This window comes from Biomphalaria glabrata, chromosome 5, assembly GCF_947242115.1.
Source record: "Biomphalaria glabrata chromosome 5, xgBioGlab47.1, whole genome shotgun sequence".
Classification (NCBI taxonomy): domain Eukaryota; kingdom Metazoa; phylum Mollusca; class Gastropoda; family Planorbidae; genus Biomphalaria; species Biomphalaria glabrata.
In genome coordinates this window covers 18,705,388-18,728,625 of record NC_074715.1, presented here as the reverse complement: position 1 = coordinate 18,728,625, position 23,238 = coordinate 18,705,388, and the positions used below count along the sequence as shown (strand labels likewise).

At 35.0% G+C, this 23,238-nt stretch overlaps 1 protein-coding gene across 2 annotated transcripts; it reads left to right on the top strand.

Moving 5' to 3' along the window:
* The first annotated feature begins 8,425 nt into the window (after positions 1-8,425).
* Positions 8,426-22,742, top strand: LOC129926242 (chymotrypsin B-like). Of its 2 annotated transcripts, XM_056028877.1 has the most exons (6): positions 8,426-8,550; positions 8,761-8,906; positions 12,406-12,630; positions 15,256-15,469; positions 21,136-21,230; positions 22,604-22,742. In XM_056028877.1, exons 1-5 carry the CDS (start codon positions 8,484-8,486, stop codon positions 21,192-21,194), a joined length of 711 nt encoding a protein of 236 aa, XP_055884852.1. In that variant the 5' UTR covers positions 8,426-8,483; the 3' UTR covers positions 21,195-21,230; positions 22,604-22,742. The 2 variants fall into 2 exon arrangements, 1 of the variants encoding a protein (XP_055884852.1); XR_008777867.1 differs by lacking the exon at positions 12,406-12,630.
* Positions 22,743-23,238: the final 496 nt, after the last annotated feature.

Sequence of the window (23,238 nt, the reverse complement as noted above, 5' to 3'; positions counted from 1 at the left end):
CTTTAAATCATGATTTATCCAACAAGTTTTTCAATTTAAGCATTTTGATTTTTATCGTCAGAAATGTTAACTAAAACCGTTTAGACCAGTAAGATTGTTTCGTTCATACTTATTTCTATGTTTGTTTAATCATTAGATTGATTCAAAGCTTGAGTTCTGCTTAAACCATGGCGACTCTAAGAATTGCAAACCGAAAAGTTCAACTTACTTCATCCGTGTACAGAGCACTTATATAGCTTGCTTTATAGCCACAAAAGGGTTGTGCCAGAGTGCTCATTGGCGTCGCATTACCTTACTGTCAATGGCAGGGAAGATCCTTGCCAGAATACTCTTTGACAGATTGACCACTTCCATATTAGGCAGCAGGGCCAATCTTAGGCCACTGCAACCTATGCGGCCGCAGTGGGCCCCGCACTTTCATAGCATCCGTGCTAATTAGTTGTATTCCTATATTATTAAATTAAACCATTATAACTTATATGATTGGGTTCCTGCTCCTCCTGATTTTTAATGGGCTCATGGGAATCTCCTGAAATCATAAACATCTCCTAAAAAATAGACAACATTGTCATACTGGGATGTAATTCAATTATTTGAGGTCAACAATTCACTATGATACATTGAACCATTTGGCAATACTTGCTATTGCTTTTGAGCGTGATATATGCAAAGTAATGTTCCCCTTTCAGACCTTGTGGTCTATAGGGCGGATGATGTAAAGTTTATCTGTTTCTGTGACCTACGATTAACGATGGAATCATGTGGCCAGCACAACGACCAACGGCCTTTACTTTTCCCCAACTAATGTCAGGTACCCATTAGAGCTGGGTGGACTCAAAGGCGCCCGAAAATTGCGAAATTAAAAATCCCAGAGACATACATACGTAGAGATTCTGCGTCACTTGACGTTTCGTACTAAAGACTTATTGAATATATTAATTGCAATATTAATGTCTGAACGTAACTATTTGAGACGTTACACTGCAAAGACTCTCTCCCAAGACACTAATAGCCCGATGTGAGATGCGGTTTTCGGGACTGTATTTTATCTTATGAACTACAGACGTTACTTCAAAAGGAAGATGATCACGTCCTACGCGTGTTGTGTATGAGGACTTTAGTGATTTTCTTTTCTAATGGCCATGTACAGTGACATTTAGAACTACAAGAACACGAAAGCAACTTTTCGAATCGGGAGTCTTTACACGATTTAAAATAAGTAAAAATATTACCTCAACGAACTATTCGAACGAGCGAGGCCTGGTCACCGGATACTTGACGAAAAATACAATGTTAATTGTCCGCTTCCAGATACTTGTTTTTATCTATGCCAATGTGTACTGTTAAACAAAGATTGCCTAGTAGAATTAACAGGTCATAAGATGCTTTCTTTACTGAAACTGAACGGACGGTGTTTGAAACCACAAATGTTATGCCAGGAGTTTGCAAGGTAATTGGTCGAGAGATGCCAGCAAAGCTTCAAAATATTGAGTAACATGTCCTAGTTAATGAGAATTGATTTTGTTTGCGAAGATGAGGACAATGAAGTCCCCGCTTTCCACTCCATAGGGCCGCTACTCATTACATCAGAAAAACGCAAACACATCCTTATAACACTTAGAATTGTCGGTCAACAAAAATCTAACCAAAGACGAACAAGAAATATGTAAATAATAATTTAAAAAAAAAATATTTGTACCAATTGTTTTTGTTTAACGCTATTTCATGCTTTTAGCTTTCTGAATGCAATATGATCCTATCACTTGACTGGTATAAGCTGAATTAGTCCCCTTTATAGGTCGCGCTCTAAATTAAAACAAACAATATTTAACAATACAATCTTCACTAGTCATAAGCAGGAGCGTAACTAGGGATTTGGGGGCCCGGGGGGATTGACCTCTTTGGGGACCCCTTGCTTTTTGACATTCGACATATGACATGAGATAATGTTCGCAAAAATATATTAGCCCAAAATCAAATTTACATTAATTACATCTGAGATTTCGATAATAATATAGGCCCGAAGAATGTCGTCAATTGCTGAACAGTGACTATTAGTTGGCATTCTGACATTACGATGCTAGCTACTATTTCAATAGAGTTTATAAAAACATTGTTAATAATCAAAGCAGTGTTTATATACATGCAGCTAATATACACATCTGCTTTTGATATAAAGTATGATGCAATGTTTTGGACTAATTGTAAAATTTCTGTAAAAAATTAAAATATGTTTAGCCGAAATATTTTTAAAATATACATAGATTTATTTATTAATTCTGAATAACATATTCCAATATTTAGCCACTGACACTTACTTTTTTTATTTTCAGTTAATTCAAACCCCATAGTGACGCCACTGCTGTTGGGATGACAATTATGTTAAGAAGGTGTATTTTTGTCTCGAACCCAATGGCTTGGCTTGTCCAAATAAGCTGCAGCCTTTGGAAAATGCTCCCTGCCTTTCCTATTCTCACCCTACATCATGGTAGGCATGTGAACTTGTCTAAGTCTTCAAGCTTTGAAGAGCCAAGTCTGACGGGGTCACCCTTTGCCTTATATCCCACTCGCAAAATTTTAGTTTTATCCACGTTTATGCGGAGGAATATTTTGGGTGCCTGTCTATTTAGGCTCTCCGTCATTTCTTGTATGCCTTTATTTGTAGCCCCGAGTAGTGCAAAGTCATCGGCAAAGTCCAAGTCCGTCATTCGGTTTTGTTCACGTCATAGAATACCAAAGGCAGTCTGGTTCATTGCTCTCCTCATTATCAATAGTTATGAATTAAATAATTAACTAATTTTTTGTTTAAATTGGTTCTTGAGTTGGCAGGTACAAGAAACAATTGTGGAAATTTTCAGCTTGATCCGAGATTGGGTGACGGAGAAATAAAGTGGACAAACTTGTGAATAGACAGACAGACAGACAGACAGAGTTGATAGAAGCTTTGTCAAAGTGTTTTCCATTTGGCACTCCAGCCTTTCAGGAGAATCAAACGTTGCTGTGGCGATTTTATGCGTAGTCTGGCGTTTATAAGATAGACATTGTTTTCCAAACTTTTGGCAATATTGTACCGCTTTTATAATTTGTGTAACGCTGAGTACCCCTGTTCTCCCCCCCCCCCCCCCACATACACACATACAAAATGTACTTGCATGAAAAGGGTGAAATTGTTTGTGCTGAGATGACAGATCATAAAATTTAGTTCTCTTCTTGTTAATCTTAATCTGAGATACTGTTCCACGTTTTTATTATAGATTTTAATACAGCGCTACTTTCATGCTTATAGCATGCTCAGAGCGCTTTTGGTCCAATCTCATTTGTGGACCAGTGGGGGGGGGGGGGGGAGGGGGTATCTAGGAGTTGGTTTTCCGTGCTGCCTTTAGGCGCTCAGTAAACACAACTCTGCCCGAGTCGGGTGTCGAACCTCGAGCCCCCTTCTAGGTAGCCAAATCAAGCCAAGTTCAAACGCACTTAGCCTCTCGACCAGTTTGTTACTATTTTCGACCTTCTACTGTCTACAAATGATCAAAAAGGAGCTTCACATAAATATGAAGCTGGAAAAGGCAAGATGTATTCCAGAACTTGAACACACTGTAATTTAGCCCCCCCCCCCCAAATGCTCAACAATACTAGAGAGTAGCAATACGTGGCGAGCTGACCTTTTTAAACTACACATATAGAAATGAAACGTATTATTTTAGACACCCTAACAAATGACCTACTCAACATTGCGAAGCTTTAAACATCGATTGCCATTTTATTCGTACATTAATGAAAGAAAATCTCTTATAATTAAGTAGTCATAATTTATTTTAATGTATTAACTGAACATAGCATAGCTAATGAGGTGCAACGCGTACCCCCTCCAAACTGTTCCCATTCCCCTGTGGGTACGAGTACCCCACTTAGGGAAACACTAGAATAGGAATAGAAGACATTCTCGGTAGAAAGCGCAGTCTTTTTTAGCTACCTGGCCCATACCGAAGCGCTCCGCGGTTAGAATATAGTACCACTTCATCGTAGTACTGGTCACTGCCATTGCAGAACTTCCAGGAAGGATGAAGGCTTCCCGGTCTACGTCTGTCTGTTGGTAGAAATCCTTCTTTCTTGGCTACTGGGGACATGTAGACGCTCCGATTCCCTAATAGACTTTTCTACAAGGATAAACAAATAGTGTCTGACAGACGCATTAAAATTACCCAACATCTTATGTTAATGAAAGATTTAAAAAATCTTTATGACTTTTGGATCAATTGAATTGTTGGATTAATGGTTAATTATACTAAGATCAGACATTGTTATCATTTATTATAACCTTTACATGTACACATACATCCTCCTGGTTTGAGCTATCACTAAGTTTGACATTTTGTTTTTCAATTAACTTGTCTAATATCTGTTAGAAATAGCCGATCAGCTTTAAATAATGAGACTATTACCAAAGAGAATTGAATGAACAGGATCGGATTAGAACTAAATTGATTTTTTAAAATAGTTTTGTTAATTTTAATTCTGAAACTCACCATGGGCGTAGCCGGGGATGGTGTTCAAACCCCCCACCCATAGCAATGAAATCCCCCGGGGGATTTTCGCTTTAATTGTATTTTTTTTAGCTGAGATTTTAATGTTAAACCATCACTTATCCCAGTGCAGCCAAGGAGTTTAGAGGTTAAACCCCCCTCCTTCTAAACAAGAAATAAAAAAAATAATGCAACCAACAGTCACAAAATTCTATGAGCGTAGCCAAGGGGGATTTTTACATTTTACATAGCCTTCATCGCCTCAAAAGTCTTTTGGAGCCATTAAATTTCTTCCAAAAAGAATTTCCACTGCAGCTCTTCTCTATAAATCTACTTGCTATAATCAAAACAGAAATCTGCATTGCATTGGAATAATTTTTTTTTATATTGATTGTTGATCTTTGTTAAAGAGATAAACAGAGAAATGGCAACCAAAAAGTTATTTCTAGGATTGCATATTGTTGTAACTCCGCTCCCTCGCCACTCTGATAGTATGCATCAGAGGGCCATTCAACACAAGTAGTGGAAGACATGTTTAGACAGGGAGAACGACTGTTGTGAGCCGGCTAAAGTCATGGGAGTCTGAACAGTCTGGTGCTGAGTGCTGTCCTGTGTGATACTAGGAAACTGTTGGGGAGATCTGGAGCGACACTGGGAAGTGTGTCGGTGGTCTGTTCTGTGTTCTGGTATGAAGTAGGACTCTAAGAATTTAAGACATATTTCTCCCTGTGACTTTATAGCAGAAGTCCAAGTCTAACTAGTAACTATTACTATTTGTTGAAGCTTATACTAAATAAATACATCGTACCTGCCTTTCGTTGAGTGCCTACTTTAGAGTTACAACACTATCATGCAAGAAGTCTCTCGACTTCAACATAAAGATACTAGCAATGGATCTCATTCACCAAAACGAACGGTCACGTGATAATATTGATAAAACAATGAAAAGAAACTGTCACGTGATAGCCATTGTGTATTTAAACTAGATCGTAATTTGTACAGAAGAGATAGACAATCACGTGGCTGAATGTTGTTTGTTTACGATTGATGAATGAGGTCCATTGTCTAGAAATAAACAGCAAGCCTCTAGCTATGACGTTACTTTTTTTTTTAAATGGACAAACAATGGTCTTCAGGCATTACTTCAATTAGAGCAAACAATGGTCTTCAGGCATTACTTCAATTAGAGCAAACAATGGTCTTCAGGCATTACTTCAATTAGAGCAAACAATGGTCTTCAGGCATTACTTCAATTAGAGCAAACAATGGTCTTCAGGCATTACTTCAATTAGAGCCAACAATGGTCTTCAGGCATTACTTCAATTAGAACAAACAATGGTCTTCAGGCATTACTTCAATTAGAGCAAACAATGGTCTTCAGGCATTACTTCAATTAGAGCAAACAATGGTCTTCAGGCATTACTTCAATTAGAGCAAACAATGGTCTTCAGGCATTACTTCAATTAGAGCAAACAATGGTCTTCAGGCATTACTTCAATTAGAGCAAACAATGGTCTTCAGGCATTACTTCAATTAGAGCAAACAATGGTCTTCAGGCATTACTTCAATTAGAGCAAACAATGGTCTTCAGGCATTACTTCAATTAGAGCAAACAATGGTCTTCAGGCATTACTTCAATTAGAGCAAACAATGGTCTTCAGGCATTACTTCAATTAGAGCAAACAATGGTCTTCAGGCATTACTTCAATTAGAGCCAACAATGGTCTTCAGGCATTACTTCAATTAGAACAAACAATGGTCTTCAGGCATTACTTCAATTAGAGCAAACAATGGTCTTCAGGCATTACTTCAATTAGAGCAAACAATGGTCTTCAGGCATTACTTCAATTAGAGCAAACAATGGTCTTCAGGCATTACTTCAATTAGAGCAAACAATGGTCTTCAGGCATTACTTCAATTAGAGCAAACAATGGTCTTCAGGCATTACTTCAATTAGAGCAAACAATGGTCTTCAGGCATTACTTCAATTAGAGCAAACAATGGTCTTCAGGCATTACTTCAATTAGAGCAAACAATGGTCTTCAGGCATTACTTCAATTAGAGCCAACAATGGTCTTCAGGCATTACTTCAATTAGAGCAAACAATGGTCTTCAGGCATTACTTCAATTAGAGCCAAACGCTTGCGCAATATTTTGTCGGTGCCAACTAGAACCAACAGAAGTGTTTGACTCTGATTTCTTTCATTTCGTTCATCCTGCGCATGTTTTGTCTCTCCCAGCTTATATAGATGTGAACTTCTGCGAATCTTGTGGGCGAGTTTAATTTATAGGACACTCAACAATATGTTCTACCATTTCTAGGAGTCATGGTCTAATAGCTATACGATTTACAAAATTTAATGCACTTAAGGTTTTTCCAAAGGGAAAAAAAACAAAGCCAATACACTAACCACTGAGCAAGCGAAGTACTTTTTAATGCAGATAGTTCATAATAGCTATCTTTTGCTAGTTTCAAAATTTTAAGTAACTAACTTATTGTCAACACATTTCTCAAATGCATTTTCCCCATTTTTTCTATACAAAATATTTAATTACAATAATGAATTCACTAATTGGTAAATTTGTTTTTATTGATTCTTGTATTGTCAGGGGCAAAAAAAAAATTATGTAAATTGTAACTTGATAATCATACTTTTTAAGCTTCATTCCTCTTTCTGCATTGTCTCACTTTTTAAAATCTCTTTCACCCTTTCTTTATCTCCTCTCTGAGCTACTTCTCAATTCACATCGCTGTTTCTGATCTGCTGCATGCAAACAAATCATATCTCTTTTTGATCTTCTTTATCTTTCTGCTCTCTTTTACTCATCCTGATCACATTTATCTCACTTACCGGTATCTTTTTCTCTCTTTCTGATCTCTTTTTATATTTCTGACCTCTTTCTCTCTTTCTGATCTCTTTTTATATTTCTGACCTGTTTCTCTCTTTCTGATAACCTTTATCTCTGAGCACTTTGACTCATTATGATCTCTTTTATTTTCCTTATCTCCTGCATTCTCTCTGATCTCTCTTTCTGATCTCTCTTTTTGATCTCTCTTTCTGATCTCTCTTTCTGATCTCTCTTTCTGATCTCTCTTTCTGATCTCTCTCTTTCTGATCTCTGTTTCTGATCTCTCTTTCTGATCTCTGTTTCTGATCTCTCTTTCTGATCTCTCTTTCTGATCTCTCTTTCTGATCTCTCTCTCTCTGATCTCTCTTTCTGATCTCTCTTTCTGATCTCTCTCTCTCTGATCTCTCTTTCTGATCTCTCTTTCTGATCTCTCTTTCTGATCTCTCTCTCTGATCTCTCTTTCTGATCTCTCTTTCTGATCTCTCTTTTTGATCTCTCTTTCTGATTTCTCTTTCTGATTTCTCTTTCTGATCTCTCTTTCTGATCTCTCTGATCTCCTTCTTCATTGATGTGATCCTTCTTTCTGTTTGTCTTTAAATGTACTCTCTGTCTACCTAGTTGTCATCCATTGTTTGTCTTTCAACTTAAACCGTTTTCTCTAGATTAACGTGTCCTCATTGACAAGACAAATGACATTTAAAATGTCAATTTTATATTTCAAGCTTTAATTTCTCAAGTCAATGAACCTCATTCACCAATCGTAAACACACAACATTTAGCCACGTCATAAAAGTGATAAAACAATGGGGAAAAAACGTATCACGTGACAGCCTTTACGGATTACTTAATTTGATTTGAAGAGATAGAGAATTACCTGGCTAAATGAGGTCCATTGAACTCAACGTCATATAGAAACCTCGTTTAAATTTGATCGAGTTAACTCTAGTTCACTGTCAACTTAATTCATGAACGATTTTGAAACCAAATAGTCACGGAATTGATTTGTTTATTTTTAATTTGTTATATAAAAAAAAGGGCAGAGATTGTTAGTTTATATGAGATCAAGATCTGACGAGTGAATTGATTTTCTAAAAGGCTAACACAACACTTACTATGTATTTGTTACTTTTAAACAGTTTGTTGATTTTGTTATTTAGCTTCAATGAGAGCAACGGACGTGGTAGGAACATTTATGTTTTAGACTTGAATAGAAAATGAACCGTTGGCCCAACAAAATAGTTCCTTATATTTTTTGTATGTCTAGTCATTAATTCTGACAGTAGTTCATGATAATTTCATTTAGAACTGTAGACGGAAATGTCATGGCTACCACTGAGTTTCAGTAAAACATGAACTCAATTTGTAATCTTTTTTTTTTTTTTTCATTTAGCACTAGATTCTTCTAAGCTACAAAAGCGTATTTTCAATGGTGAGGATGCAGAACTTTTCGAAATTCCTTATGTACTAGCAATTTTATTTAGAAAAGAAGATGGATGGTATTCATTCTGTACAGGAGTTTTGGTAACTCAAAATAAGGTAAATATTTCTTGTACGTTGAACAAACTAATTTTTGTATCAAACTTGAAATCTCAAAACAGATACATTTCTAACAATTCTTGAATTGAGATTTTCTGTTAGTGTGTTTTAATAATTAAAGTTGAATCACGGATCTATATACACAATATATATATATAGGTATGTGAGTTGAATCTTATTCGGTATTTTCCACCCCACTTTTTTCAAAGAAAAAAAAAAGGCCGCAGCATATATCTAAGCATAATGAAATATAACACAAAAAAATTATAATTTTAAAGCCTTTTCTTTCTTTTTGTCCTAAGTCTACTGATTTATTTATTATGTCTTACGGTATTCCTCTTTCTTTTTGTCCTAAATCTACTGATTTATTTATTATGTCTTACGGTATTCCTCTTTCTTTTTGTCCTAAGTCTACTGATTTATTTATTATGTCTTACGGTATTCCTCTTTCTTTTTGTCCTAAGTCTACTGATTTATTTATTATGTCTTACGGTATTCCTCTTTCTTTTTGTCCTAAGTCTACTGATTTATTTATTATGTCTTACGGTATTCCTCTTTCTTTTTGTCCTAAGTCTACTGATTTATTTATTATGTCTTACGGTATTCCTCTTTCTTTAATACTTTTTAACACTATTGGAAAAAACTTATCCTAATAGCATTAAAAAGATAAGTTTTTAACAAGTTTCGAATTTTTTAAGCAATTAATTTTTTTTCCTTAGTCTAATCCATAGACTTATATAGTATACTGGACTGGAAACCGGAAATAAATTCTTATCCGCGACTGATCGATTCACATACCTATATATATATATAAATATATATAGAGAGAGATTTTTATGCACGTAAACTCTTTTTTTAGGCGCTAAAGGGAGTCGCCCAATAAATCTTAGAAAAGTAATGATCTTTAGTTTTCAAAGTTTAGAAATAATGCAAAATCATATCTCGGATATTCACGCAAATATATGAAACACAGCCATTTCCTGTTTGTTTCCATTGAGATAATGTTTCAAAAATAATTCATGTTGATTTTAATCATCTTATGTACATTTAAATATATTGATTACCTAGATCTTTCTAGATTATGTATCTAAAATTGCAAAATAATAATTATGAGACGAGAGTACTCTTATTTTTAATGTTCAATTACTAGATCTAGATCTAAAAAATTAAATTATATGTTACATGGGTTAGGATTAAAAAAAAACAACTTTACTTCTTTTAACTACTTTACAAATCAACGCCTTGATTCAACTTTCTACAAAATTTTCACATTTTTTGTAGTGTTAAAAAGTCTCCATGTCCAGTCTAGATATAGTTTATAGAAGTCTATGGTCTAATCATAATCTAATCTAATATGCCTTAAGTCATTTCCGATTCCTCTTAGACGCTCTCTAAACAAGGTTACAAAGATAGTTTGTGTGGAAACACAAACTCAAAATCGGCCCTCAAAGTAGTCTACGCAGGCAGGTAAAAAGTCAGGTTTCAATAGTTTCAGAAAGAATATCAGGATGAAATTCTATAAAAAGAAAATGACAAAAGAAAAATGGAGATAGAAAGTTGACAGATCCTGTGTGGTGCCCCAACGGTCCAACAGACCAAGGGATAGGTGAAAGAGAAGGAGAAGTTAAATGTGAACCTGGTCTAACTGATGTCTTATAATGATTATCTTATTGATCTTATTGTTTTGTAAAGGGTCAATCTCTTATTCAAAGCCTCAAGAAAAAAACAAACTACAACATTATCGTAAAAAAACAAAAAACAACCTTTCTCCATTTCCACTGTACTGTGCATCCTGTGTTGAGGGTGGAGAGCTGCAGTTCACGCCAAAATATCGTTTTCAATTATTTTCCACCTATATGCATACTATATAGATTTTTTTCTCTTTAAAAATAAAAGTAAATTTTTTTTTTGTAAATTTAGTAGTTATAATGACAGAAATTACTTAACTTAGCAATACAATTGTAAAAATTTTTTTTTTACAAAAAATCTAAAACCGTTTGTGTTACATGGTAAATATTTACCTCCCTTACTAAATAGCCTCCCGTGTTTGTTACTTTTAATAGTGAATAGTTGTCAAAAATGTTGTATTTTATATAAAAAAAACCTGCATGCATAGTTAATTAAAAATATATTTTTTTTTGCGTGTAGAAAAGAAAAAAACTAGCCTTTGCATCAGAACTTTGAATGGTCTCTAAAATATCATAATGTCGGATTTTCAATATCTTTAATATCTTTTCTAGAAGAAAGACGTTAATACTTTGAAACCTGTTCATGTCTACATGTGGCCAACTTGTGTCTTGCGAATACTTCATTCTTAGGCTGAATGTAGATGTTATTTAGTGACTGAATTGCATCTTCATACGTTTCTTTGTCACTTATCGTCTGGTACCCCTATGGGGAAATGTAGTTTATTAATAGCTTCTTGTTATCATTGTTTTCTATAGTAACAACAGACAGACAGTTTATAAAGGTTTCATACCAATGTAAGCATTTTTCTGATGCTTGTGGTGCTGTAGTTTCAACATCAAACCTTTCTGGTCGAAACAGTCTATCTACTTTTAGAATCAACACCACACTTCATACATTCAGTGCATTACATTGCTATGGGTATAATAACAGAGTCGAAGACCAGGTCCATTTAGTATGGCCTTAACACATCTCTAACATTTCGTGAACACATTCTTACGGGCGAGTTACAAGCACGTGTAAACATGTACAACCGATACAGTATCTCATTTTCATAACAACCTACATAAAAGCAATAGCTCCAATCCTAAATATTGCGTGCATCTTGTGTGCCCAGCATACTTTGATTATTCAAATTTGAATTAAGGATATAAATAAAAAGTAAAAAAAAAAATTAAAAAATTACAAAAACAAAAACTCAGAGGCGGACCCCGTCGGATTCGCCTATTCGCAAGGAATATTCAAAATATGATTTTGGTTTGATTGTCAAAAGCAATAATGTTTCAAAAACTCATTTGCCGCAGTACAAGCACGATACCTGTTCTTTTTTTCTTTCTTTTTTCACTTATAAATCAAGGCCAAAAAAATCTAAAATCGCTCGTCTGACATATTGTACTTATCCGGTAGATTTAATGCCGTAATGTGTAATATATCTCTTTATCAATAATAGGCTATTAGTTTGTTATTAAGTTAACAGCAATGCCTGGTCATGCGGTTTGCGTGCTGGACTGAATATCTCGACGATCCCGGGTTCATACCCTGCTCGCTGTCACCCCACCACCCCCGTCTTCGAGCGGGAAGTTTGAACAAGGAAGTTAATTATCTTTAACTTTGAAGGATTATCCGAAACATGTAAAACAGAAAAAACAACATTTTTTAACAACGGCAAATGAATCGCTGAAACATTATTACTTTTTACAATCCAAACAAAATCACGTCTTGAATTTTCCTTGCAAATAGGCGGATCCGAAGGGGGCGCCTCTGAGTTTGTGTGATAACACAATCTCTCTTTGTAATCCTGTTTATGTTATAGGTTCTTACTGCAGCACATTGCGTGAAACACTATGCCACCAGCGATGTTCGTGTTTTTATTGGAGTTGTACACATTTTTGGACCACCCAGTGGGTATGAACAAATCATCTCTGTCTCCAACATCGTCGTACACGATGGAGATATGGGTTCACATCCTGGTCTTCCTCTACGCGATTTAGCCGTGTTAACGCTGAGTACTCCAGCTATACTTAATCGGAATGTCCAGGTAGGTTCACATGCGTTTTACAAAGCTTCTATCAACTCAATTATTGGTAATTAATGATTTTTTTTATCTTGAGCAAGGGAAAGAAATCGTGCTTGACAGATGTGGTGGTATAAGTTGAATTAGTCATCTTGGGGACTCTAGAGCCATTATTAGTACAATTACATCCCTGAGCCTAACTAATTAATAGAAATACACTTAATATGAGCTTTGTTTTTTGAAAAAGTATTGTAATAACTGAAGGGAGGCAACTCAACGAGACATAGATGTTTATTTACAGGACATCACAAATACAGGTAGAACAACATGTCTTGAGCACAGCATCTGTACATCAGCTCTCACTTGGGCGGAAATCCTTCTCTCTCTCATGTCAACATCCGACTTAGTCTTGTCACTTATAGTGCGAACCTTCTTTCTGCACTAGCCTGGATTGCGGTGCGCATGGCAGAGTTAAAACAGTATTTTCAAATACACTTAATATAAGCTTTGTTGTTTTTTTTAAAGTATTTTTAGTGGCCTCCGTAAGGAGAAAGCCGCAATCAGGTTTGTGCAAAATGTCCGTCTGTCCGTCTCTCTATATGTCAAACTCAGATCTTGAAAACTAGAAGAGAAATGAAAAATATTTCACCAAGCGATGCGGCTTGAAAAGTTTAGGTGCAACGGCTACTTTTTGGTTTTTTAAAAGCAAGCCGTTTAATTTATAAAATTAATTATGAAAGCGATTTTTTTTTCATAAAAATACACCAATTCTAAAACAAATATCCGAAACATGTAAAACAGAAAAAAAATATTACTTTTGACAATCGAAAATAAATGAAGTCTTGAATATTCTTTGCGAATAGGCGGATCGAGATCCGACGGGGGCCGCCTCAGAGTTTGTGGGATAACACAAACTCTAGCTTTGTAATCTTGTTTTTCTTGTTTCTGCAATTAAATATCAAAGAAATTCAATATAAAAATTGACACGTTAATCTTTCCCTTTATATAAAGCCTTGGTCAGTGTCTTTTACGCTAATATACACAAATCTTAGCTTTCTAATGTTATCTGCATCAAATTAGTTATCTATGAGATATAATAATATAGGCCTACTCGTAGTTTGTGTAGCAAAATGTCACTCCTGTATGTGCTCTAAACTCAACTACATTCCATCTCAGACATGAATTAAAAGACGTCCACTGTATAGATATTCATTGAAATGTGTAGGTTAATTGTTTACTTTTTAGTGAACATGACGGTACATTCGGTCGGAGCCAAAGCATCCAGTGCATTCCTAACATATATATATATATATATATATATATATATATCATGGGCGTAGCCAGGATTTTTTTCGGGGAGGGGTGGGGTTGGGGGGGGGGATTTTTTCTCCCCCCCCCCCCCCAACCCCCACCCAGGCAAAATTTTTTTTTATATGTATTTATGTGTGTGTGTGTACATAATCTTTATTGCATTCTGACCCCTCATTCTTTCGGAAGACGCTTATTGTGCCCTAGAATAGGTTCTTCCATAAGTTAGTGGGGAAATTGTAGTTACCCCGCCATTACTAGCAAGGGGGTCTGGGGGAGCGCTAGGAGCTCCCCAAGCGCGGGGCGAAGCCCCGCGGCCAAGCACTATTTCTGGTATTGAAAGCCAACAAAATGCATATTCTAAGGTATCTACAGTGCATTTTCCTGCTATTAAAAAGTTTTATTTCAAAAACCTTATGTGCTATTCTTACTGACTTAGACCCTCCCGCGCCGTTCGGAGCATTTGACGTCAAGCTGTTTCCATAAAAATCTGTCACTGGTAATGTCTGAAGCCTCTTCCCACCTGCCATGAGGACCTCCATGATTGAGTGGCGTCTAATCCTTCATTCTTTCTACTCTAAAATAGGTACTTTCTGGAGTTAGTGAAAAAATTGTAAACTCCCCTTGCTTGCTTGCAAGGGGGTCTGGGGAGCGCCGGGAGCTCCCCGAGCGAGGGGCATAGCCCCGCCGCCAAGCACTATTTCCTGTATTGAAAGCTATCTACCGTGTATTATCCAGCTATTTCAAAAACCTAATCTGCTATTCTTACTGAGAGAAAAAATCCCCCCCACCCCCCCCACCCCCCGAAAAAAAATCCTGGCTACGCCCACGATATATATATATATATATATATATATATATATATATATATATATATATATATATATATATATATATATATATATATATATAGAGAGAGAGAGAGAGAGAGAGAGAGAGAGAGAGAGAGAGAGAGAGAGAGAGAGAGAGAGAGAGAGAAAGAAAGAGAGAGAGAGAGAGAGAAACATAGATAGATAGATAGATAGATAGATAGATAGATAGATAGATAGATAGATAGATAGATAGATAGATAGACAGATAGATAGATAGATAGATAGATAGATAGATAGACAGATAGATAGATAGATAGATAGATAGATAGATAGATAGATAGATAGATAGATAGATAGATAGATAGATAGATAGATAGATAGATAGATAAACAAAGAGAGTTTGCGTATATATATATAAAACAAACTCTCTTTGTTGTCGTGTAGAAAGTGTTTCCGTTATTGCGCAGAAGGGAACCTTCAATTGTTTTCAATTATTGGCTAGTAAAATGTTTTTATTTCTTTGTCTAAGGTTGTCAAACTCTCAGCTAATAGCGCTAGCTATTTCAATACAAAATGCACCATAACTGGCTGGGGTATTACCAAGGAAAGTACTGATGGAACTCCAAACACTCTCCAAAAAGCAGAAACAACAATCCTCTCTAGAATGGAGTGCGAGACCTATTGGCCAAAGTTTAAAAAGAAATTTAATGAAGGAACTTTTGTTTGCGTATTTGACAAATATGGTAAGAATGGAGAATGAGAGAATATGTAAACAAAATATAGACAAACGTATGTAGATCCTTGAGAAAAGGAATTAGGCTCTACAAAATTAGCCACACAGGAAAAAACTCTAGCTTGACCATCTCAATTTTTCCAAAAATAATATTCTAAAATTAAATATGATGTGGGGGACAGAACAACTTTCTCTTGAACATACAGAGCGGGTAATCCAGCTTGGATTCAGGGAACAAAAATAAATTTTAAAAAATGACGTTCAGGAACATTTTGCGCACCGTCTTCTAGATCTGGATCCATAGTCCTCAACTAGATCTGGATCCATAGTCCTCAACTAGATCTGGATCCATAGTCCTCAACTAGATCTGGATCCATAGTCCTCAACTAGATCTGGATCCATAGTCCTATTACCAACTAGATCTGGATCCATAGTCCTCAACTAGATCTGGATCCATAGTCCTATTACCAACTAGATCTGGATCCATAGTCCTCAACTAGATCTGGATCCATAGTCCTCAACTAGATCTGGATCCATAGTCCTCAACTAGATCTGGATCCATAGTCCTCAACTAGATCTGGATCCATAGTCCTATTACCAACTAGATCTGGATCCATAGTCCTCAACTAGATCTGGATCCATATTCCTCAACTAGATCTGGATCCATAGTCCTCAACTAGATCTGGATCCATAGTCCTCAACTAGATCTGGATCCATAGTCCTCAACTAGATCTGGATCCATAATCCTATTACTAACTAGATCTGGATCCATAATCCTATTACCAACTAGATCTGGATCCATAATCCTATTACCAACTAGAATGTTCTAAACCATATGCTATATCTAGATTCATTATTCTAGTCTAGACAACTATCTTTTAATGTTGTCAAATCTGTGACTGTATCAGCAAACTATATTTTCTTATCTTCTTATCTTATATAATACAGACGTTACTTCAAAAAAGAAGATGATTACGTCCTACGCGTCATGCATTTAGTCATGCAGATTAACCAATGACTTAAATTCTGCCAAGTCACTGGTTTTCCTGGCTAGCTCAGGCAACCCATTCTCTAATAGCACTTTTTAGAAGTAGATTTATGCAAGCGCTTAACCATAATTGTTTTTGTGTTTGTATGGGGGGGGGGGGGGGTAAAAAAAATATTCCATGTTTATTTAATGTACTATTCATTAGTTATTAAAAATGAAGTAATCGCTCTCGTCATATATTTTGCACATTCTAAAGGAGGAATTTTTTGTTAAAGAAAACTTTTATATGTTACTCAGTGTGGTGATACAAGTTCTTTTAATAAGTCTTTAATTGAAGAGTCATCAATTATATTATAATGGACATAGGGCATAGGGCTAACATTTATACACAAGCAAATCCACTAGATGTTTTCTTTCTCATTGTTCACAACACTCGCAGTCGTGACCTCCGTGACCCCATATCGAAGGTGCCGCTCCAGTCCACTGATTGGCCAGGTACACTCTCTTGACCGTGTGGCCACACATGCCGTATAACAACTGTGTCACAACACTTCATAAAGTTTAAAGTGGTTCGTGCAGTGGCGTGTCTTCCACAAACAGAAGGTGTTAGGCTGTGTTAGTTCCCACAAACAGAAGGTGTTAGGCTATGTTAGTTCCCACAAACAGAAGGTGTTAGGCTATGTTAGTTCCCGAAAGTCTCGAATGATTTGTATTTGTTCTAGAGACTCACGAAAGATGAAAGACGTTATTAATTTTTTGTTTTTGAATTTTTTTTAATTCTTTTTTTTTTTTTCTACTTTTGGGTAATAAAATTAATATTTACATAAATCAGAAATATGTTTGATAATAGATCTCTAAGTTTGGTCAAGGGAAATAACCTTGACATATGATTCTTTGCAATATTTCTACTTCACTACAATAGACAATCCAAACAAGTCAATATTTCTACTTTACTACATTAGACAATCCAAATAAGTCAATATTTCTACTTTACTACATTAGACAATCCAAACAAGTCAATATTTCTACTTTACTACAATAGACAATCCAAACAAGTCCAAGACTGACAAATTCCTTGTCTATGTGCGGATCATGTTTAGTAGTGCATCATGGGTATCGAAATTTCACTTAACATTTAATTAACTATTTCTCGTCTGATTTGACGATACCATCGTTGATTTGACCCCATTAAATTAACTAAATTTTTGGATTCATAAACTTTCATTTGTGTTAAATAAAAAGGTCTTACATTTATCTCTACCAATTATAACATTGTCTGATGAAAAGAAAAAAGTTATTGAAGTTTAACCCTAACAGGTAAGTGAAATACAAATAGGAATAATTAATTCCTTCTGAGCGCGGAAAATAATTACGCAGAGATAGAGTTAAACGTCCCCCCCCCCCCCCCAACACCTCCGAATCCCGCAATTCAACGCTGCGCTAACATATTTTTTTGCCCAAGAATTATAGTGTATGCTGCAATCACTATCCGCGTATATTGATCTCTCACACACCAGCATTATTTACTACTGGGCTAAGAATTATCTATATCTATATGTAATAGGGTTTGTTGGACTAGTCCGTTTCGTTTCTTCGATTAAAAAGCATTGGGCCGGAAGTCGCTTTTTTCCCTATATATCTTTGTATTTTTCAGTTCTCTTTTTAAATTAAACTGACATTATTATGCTATAATTTTAAGTGTGCCTGATAGACAAAAAAATTCTGCACAAAAAATACGGGTAGTTGGGATATAACCCGATAGAGGCTATAAAAAGAAAAGAACTGAAACCAGCGCGTGAAACTACACATTTACAGTACTTTATTTGATGAGTATTTTACCCAAGATCTGTGTTGTTTTTTTAGGACTAGCTTATTTCATGTACCCGGCATTTTTCGATACACAATTTCATACACAAAATAATTGTTGAAAAAAATTGTAGTGATTTTAAACTTTAAATGATTACTTAAAAAGGTGTTACTCTAATCAATTTTGAATATTATTTTGTTATGAATGTCACTGTTTATTTTGTGTCTGTTCTAGTTTAAGAAGATTGAGATATACGTATAGTTTTGTGACGGTACGCACCGGTACGGAGTACTGGGACCTTTTTTCAATGTCGGGAAAAATGATTACTTTTCTTGTAATTCAACGTTAATTGTTAATTTATTATTAGTTGAAAGTTAGGCAATCTATCACTGAGTACCGGAGCCTCTTTTTTATTTTTACAAAAAAAAAAAAAAGCACTTTATATACTTTCAGCCGACATGCCGTATTATTAAAAACACCTCTATGTGAACTTCTCAATCATCTAGAGCCTTAGACAGTCATTATTTTAGACTAGAGTTAAGTAGAGTCTAGACCTAGATTTAATAGGCCTAGGCCTATTATTATAAAAAAAAATAACCAGTCATTATAGACATCATTCGCAATTTTATTATTCGATCTAGGCATTGAAAAGTAAATCTATTAATAAACTATAATAGATCTAAGTCTAAGTACTAACTTATTAAATAAGTCATTATAAGTAGAAGTATTATAATGAATATTGTAGGCTATAAAAATATAGATCTAGATTGACTAGATTATAGATAGATCTCTAGTTTAGTAGATTAAGTATAGAGTATAGTAAACGTATTACACTTACAGTATTATTAGATCTATGTCTTATGTCTATATCTAATAATTTAAAAACTTAAGTCTTTATAAACTTTAGGCCCTATTAATATCTAGACTTTTTTCTAATAAAAACTGACTATAGGCATAGCATAGGCTAGACTCGGCAATCTAGTCTCAAGATAGAATCTATACTATTACTAGATCTATTCGATTTTTATATATAGATTTTAGACTAGAATTAGATTATAGATCTAAATATACTAATGGAGAGATGATAAGAGGTGTTAGCTAATAAGAAATAAACCTGGGTTTTTCTAAACTCAAATACTTGAAATGTAATAGTAAAACAGCACCTACCTAAATAAATCGTAACTAGCAACCAAAAACCTATATTTATTGTAGTATATATAGGTCTGTGGTTGTATTTTATATAGCCTTCGTAACTTCTTCTATAGAGAAATGACTTTTGTAATTTATTTTACTGAAAATTGGGCTATTCGCGTCTGACACATATATAATTTTTATGTTCAGCAAAAAACCCTATTCTCTTCATGGTTCCACCATTCTTGACACCAAGATATCATGGAAAGATCACACTTTTATTTCAGCAAGTCAGACTAGAGTTACCCCACGTAACTTTAGCGGCGAAAAAAAAAAGAGGGGGGGGGAGTAGAACAAGTAGTATTCACCCGTCACTGAATAGCAGGGCCGGACTTAACCATTGAGAGGCCCTATGCGAAACGGACTTCGCGGGGCCCAGTTTGGGTAGGGATACCGATAATAAGTGAAAATTAAGAGTTTGTATTAGAAAATAAATTCGTCTTTGCATTTTAATCATTATTTACTGGGTACAGAATTAATTTAGAAGCATTGCGTATAGCAAAGTCATACAGTATATTATAAAAATTCTGTTTCCTACATCACAAGAATTACCAAATGTTTCAATCTATCTTCAAGAATTGTTGACCTCAAGTAATTCTTCATTAGTTTGAGGCGCGAGAAGCTTCTTTCACCATTACATTTACAATTACGGGTATTGTATAATGCGTTTTTTTTTTATCATGAGTAGGATTGGCGTTTTCCATATTGAATAACACCCCAAAAATGACAATTTTGTCTAAATTTCAGGAGATTTTTATGAGTTTTCAAAAGATTATAAATAATTTTTGGAGGTTTCCAGGACTTTTTCGTATATTTTGCAATTTCAGAGATATCCATGAGCTCCTGGTAAATCAGAAGGCCGCGGGAAATCTGTTATAAGCTATAAAATGGTAATAATTTACACCTATGATTAACGTGGGGCCTATGAAAGTGCTGGGCACACTGCAATCGCATAGGTTGCAGTGCCCTAAGGTGGCCCTGCAAAATAGCGGCGTATGTTACGCCGTGGGTCGACTAGTAGTATTTATAAACAATGATTGTTTTTATACTGTATCAATAAAAAGCAAGTTGAGCCCCAAGCAGAGCTATTCAAAGGGAAAAAAATAAGATTAAGAACTGAATAATAGAAAATTAGTCAAATAGTGTAAATAAGACTACATGTATTTAGGTGGATTTTTTTTTTTGGGGGGGGGGATGATAAAAAGTAAAGTTTCCTTTTCAGATCTTGCAATGTATTGGGCAGATGATGTAGAGGCCATCTGTTTCTGTAGCCTGCGGTTAACCGGAGGGGGGGGGGGTAGGGGTGAAATACTTGAATACTAGAATTCGCAGACAAAGGAAAAGCACGAGATAACGTTTAGACATGGTCCTTTGAAGTAATATAATATAGATAAAGAGAGAGGGGTTCATGTCACATAAACAAGAAATTGCCTGCTAAATTGCCTGCTAAAAGTCAACAGGTGGAGCCGGTGTAATACTAATCCAATTAGTGTCTAGGTCCCTATATAATTAACAATTATATTTATTTCTCTATATTCCCATACCAATTAGCTGGTCGTTACCAACAAATCAGCAACTGTTCCAATAAATAATAAATTGTACTAACATGTACTCTTAGAGTTATTTATTTAAATATTTACATTTTTCGACCGACCTTGACATTTAAGTGAAAATATTATAATCGTACCAGTATGTGTGATGGCGACAGTGGCGGCCCTCTGCTGTGTGGACCAAATAGAGATGTGCTAGTTGGAATAGCTGTTTCTGCACAAAGGTATTGCCAAGGTAAATTTATGTTCATTTATCTAGATTAGCTCTTTTTGTGTGTCTGTGTATATGTTAACATTTCGCCTTACGTGGTCATTGTTGACCATATCTGCTATCGTGGCTCCGTCATCACCATCGATGTGCTACTAGATAAAGACTTCAACAATAGTATAGCAAAGGCAATGAGCAACATTTCACGGCGTCAGAAAAGAGTGTGGCACAATACTTTACTGACTAGGCTGTTAAGACATCCGCGTTGTTATCGGCAATAGATGCCTTGCTTGGCTTGGAAATGTTCACAGAAAGCCACAAAGTGGACTCATACTTGACATCCTGTATGTCGATCTAATAGAAAGCAGGAGAGCCGCAGGTCACAGATTTTAAAAATATACTATTGTATGCGAACCCGACACAAAGGTTTTCAAAATGGACACTAACATTAGAAAAAAAAAAGAGACAAAAATTAGACTTTGCAAATAAACTTTGCACCTCCCAAGAAATGGTGAAATCAGATTTTCAATTGATCTAAACGTGACAGACGGACAGACATTACAACAAACTAATAGGAGCTTTTCCCCTTAAATAGGTCGCTAAAAAGATTTATGAATGTCGTAAGAACTTACTTTTTGAAACCTATACAGTATCACACTACACCGAAGAGCTGCTGCTGAATTGCGTTTACAGATTAAATATAGGAAGTCGATAATTTGTATTCCGTCTGTCTGTCAATCTATCTGCGTGGAATCTTGGACACGTTATTTCCTCATATTTTTGGACCAAGTTGAAACCTAGCACTATTAAACATTATTGACGACAACACATGAATCAATTAAAAAATAAAGCAATTAGTTAGTAAATCTATTTAATTTTGTTTCATATGTCTTAAGCTTAGGGGGCATAAACATTGTGTAGATATTTAGGTAGTTTGCTAAAACTTTCATACTAACAATAGACTATAAAATCTATATTTATAAATATTTGAAAAAACGCAGTGGAACACGTCAACCTTCTATCATAGAGGCTAGAAAATTCAAAATCGAATTGAGAATCGAGGAAACTGATTTTTAAATAGCTTTTGAAAAGGCATAACGCTAAACAAAAACAAGTAATAAATATATTTAAAATCGCACAAATTTATTATTGCTACTCTAGATGCATTTTCACTCAATTTAAGTTTTTTTTTTTAAAGTATTTTTTTTTTATTTTTCTACTTTTGTAATTAAAAAAAGAAGAACGTATTTTTTTTTACTACTGTTTGTATTTTAAGAGTAATTAGAAGTGTAAGGGTTAATTTTGAATTAAAATGTGTAAAACTGTTTATATTTTAGAGTACGAGGTTGTTTCATTTAGCCTATTTAAAAAAAAACACAAAAATTATTATATTGTTTCAGGTACTTTGCCTCAAATTTACATGGATGTTTCAGTGTTCCGTGACTGGCTGGCAGATAAATTATAATATTCTGAAGACTGCCTTTTATGAATTTCCAGAATGAAAGGCCTGATACACAATAGTAATTTATCTTCTAAAAAATCACTTATTATATTATTTAATTGAAAATATCGAATTAATTTTGTTAAAGTTTGAACAGTTTTCATATAGGAATACTTGTGAGACATATTTGGCTGCAGCTTAAATTTTACATTTTGAAAAGACCTGCAAACATACTGCTGAAACCTTTTCTCAAGAAACAACAGAAGTCTTAGGACATGATTTTTTGTATTAAAAACATGAACAGACAAATTAGCAGACTTAGAAATCTTATTAGAAAATAAGAAGCCAGATATAATTGCAGAAAAAGAAACTTGGCTTCATTCTGAAATTTATGATTAATTTAAAAAATGTTCAATAGTGACAATGATCATTTTAGAAAAGATAGGACAGACAATTATGGAAGAATTCTTTAAACATTAAAAAAACCACACTAATAGCTAAAGAAATGACCTAACCCAACTCAAAACAAATATTGAATAGACATTTTGTAAAAGTAACACCCCTTCAATTTCTTTATAATAGGCAGTATCTACT

Coding starts and splice junctions, on each gene's coding strand:
- LOC129926242 (XM_056028877.1), top strand. CDS start 8,484: ATGTATTTGTTACTTTTAAACAGTTTGTTGATTTTGTTATTTAGCTTC. Junction 8,551..8,760: donor CAATGAGAGCAACGGACGTG/GTAGGAACATTT, acceptor TTTTTCATTTAG/CACTAGATTCTTCTAAGCTA. Junction 15,470..21,135: donor TTGCGTATTTGACAAATATG/GTAAGAATGGAG, acceptor TAATCGTACCAG/TATGTGTGATGGCGACAGTG.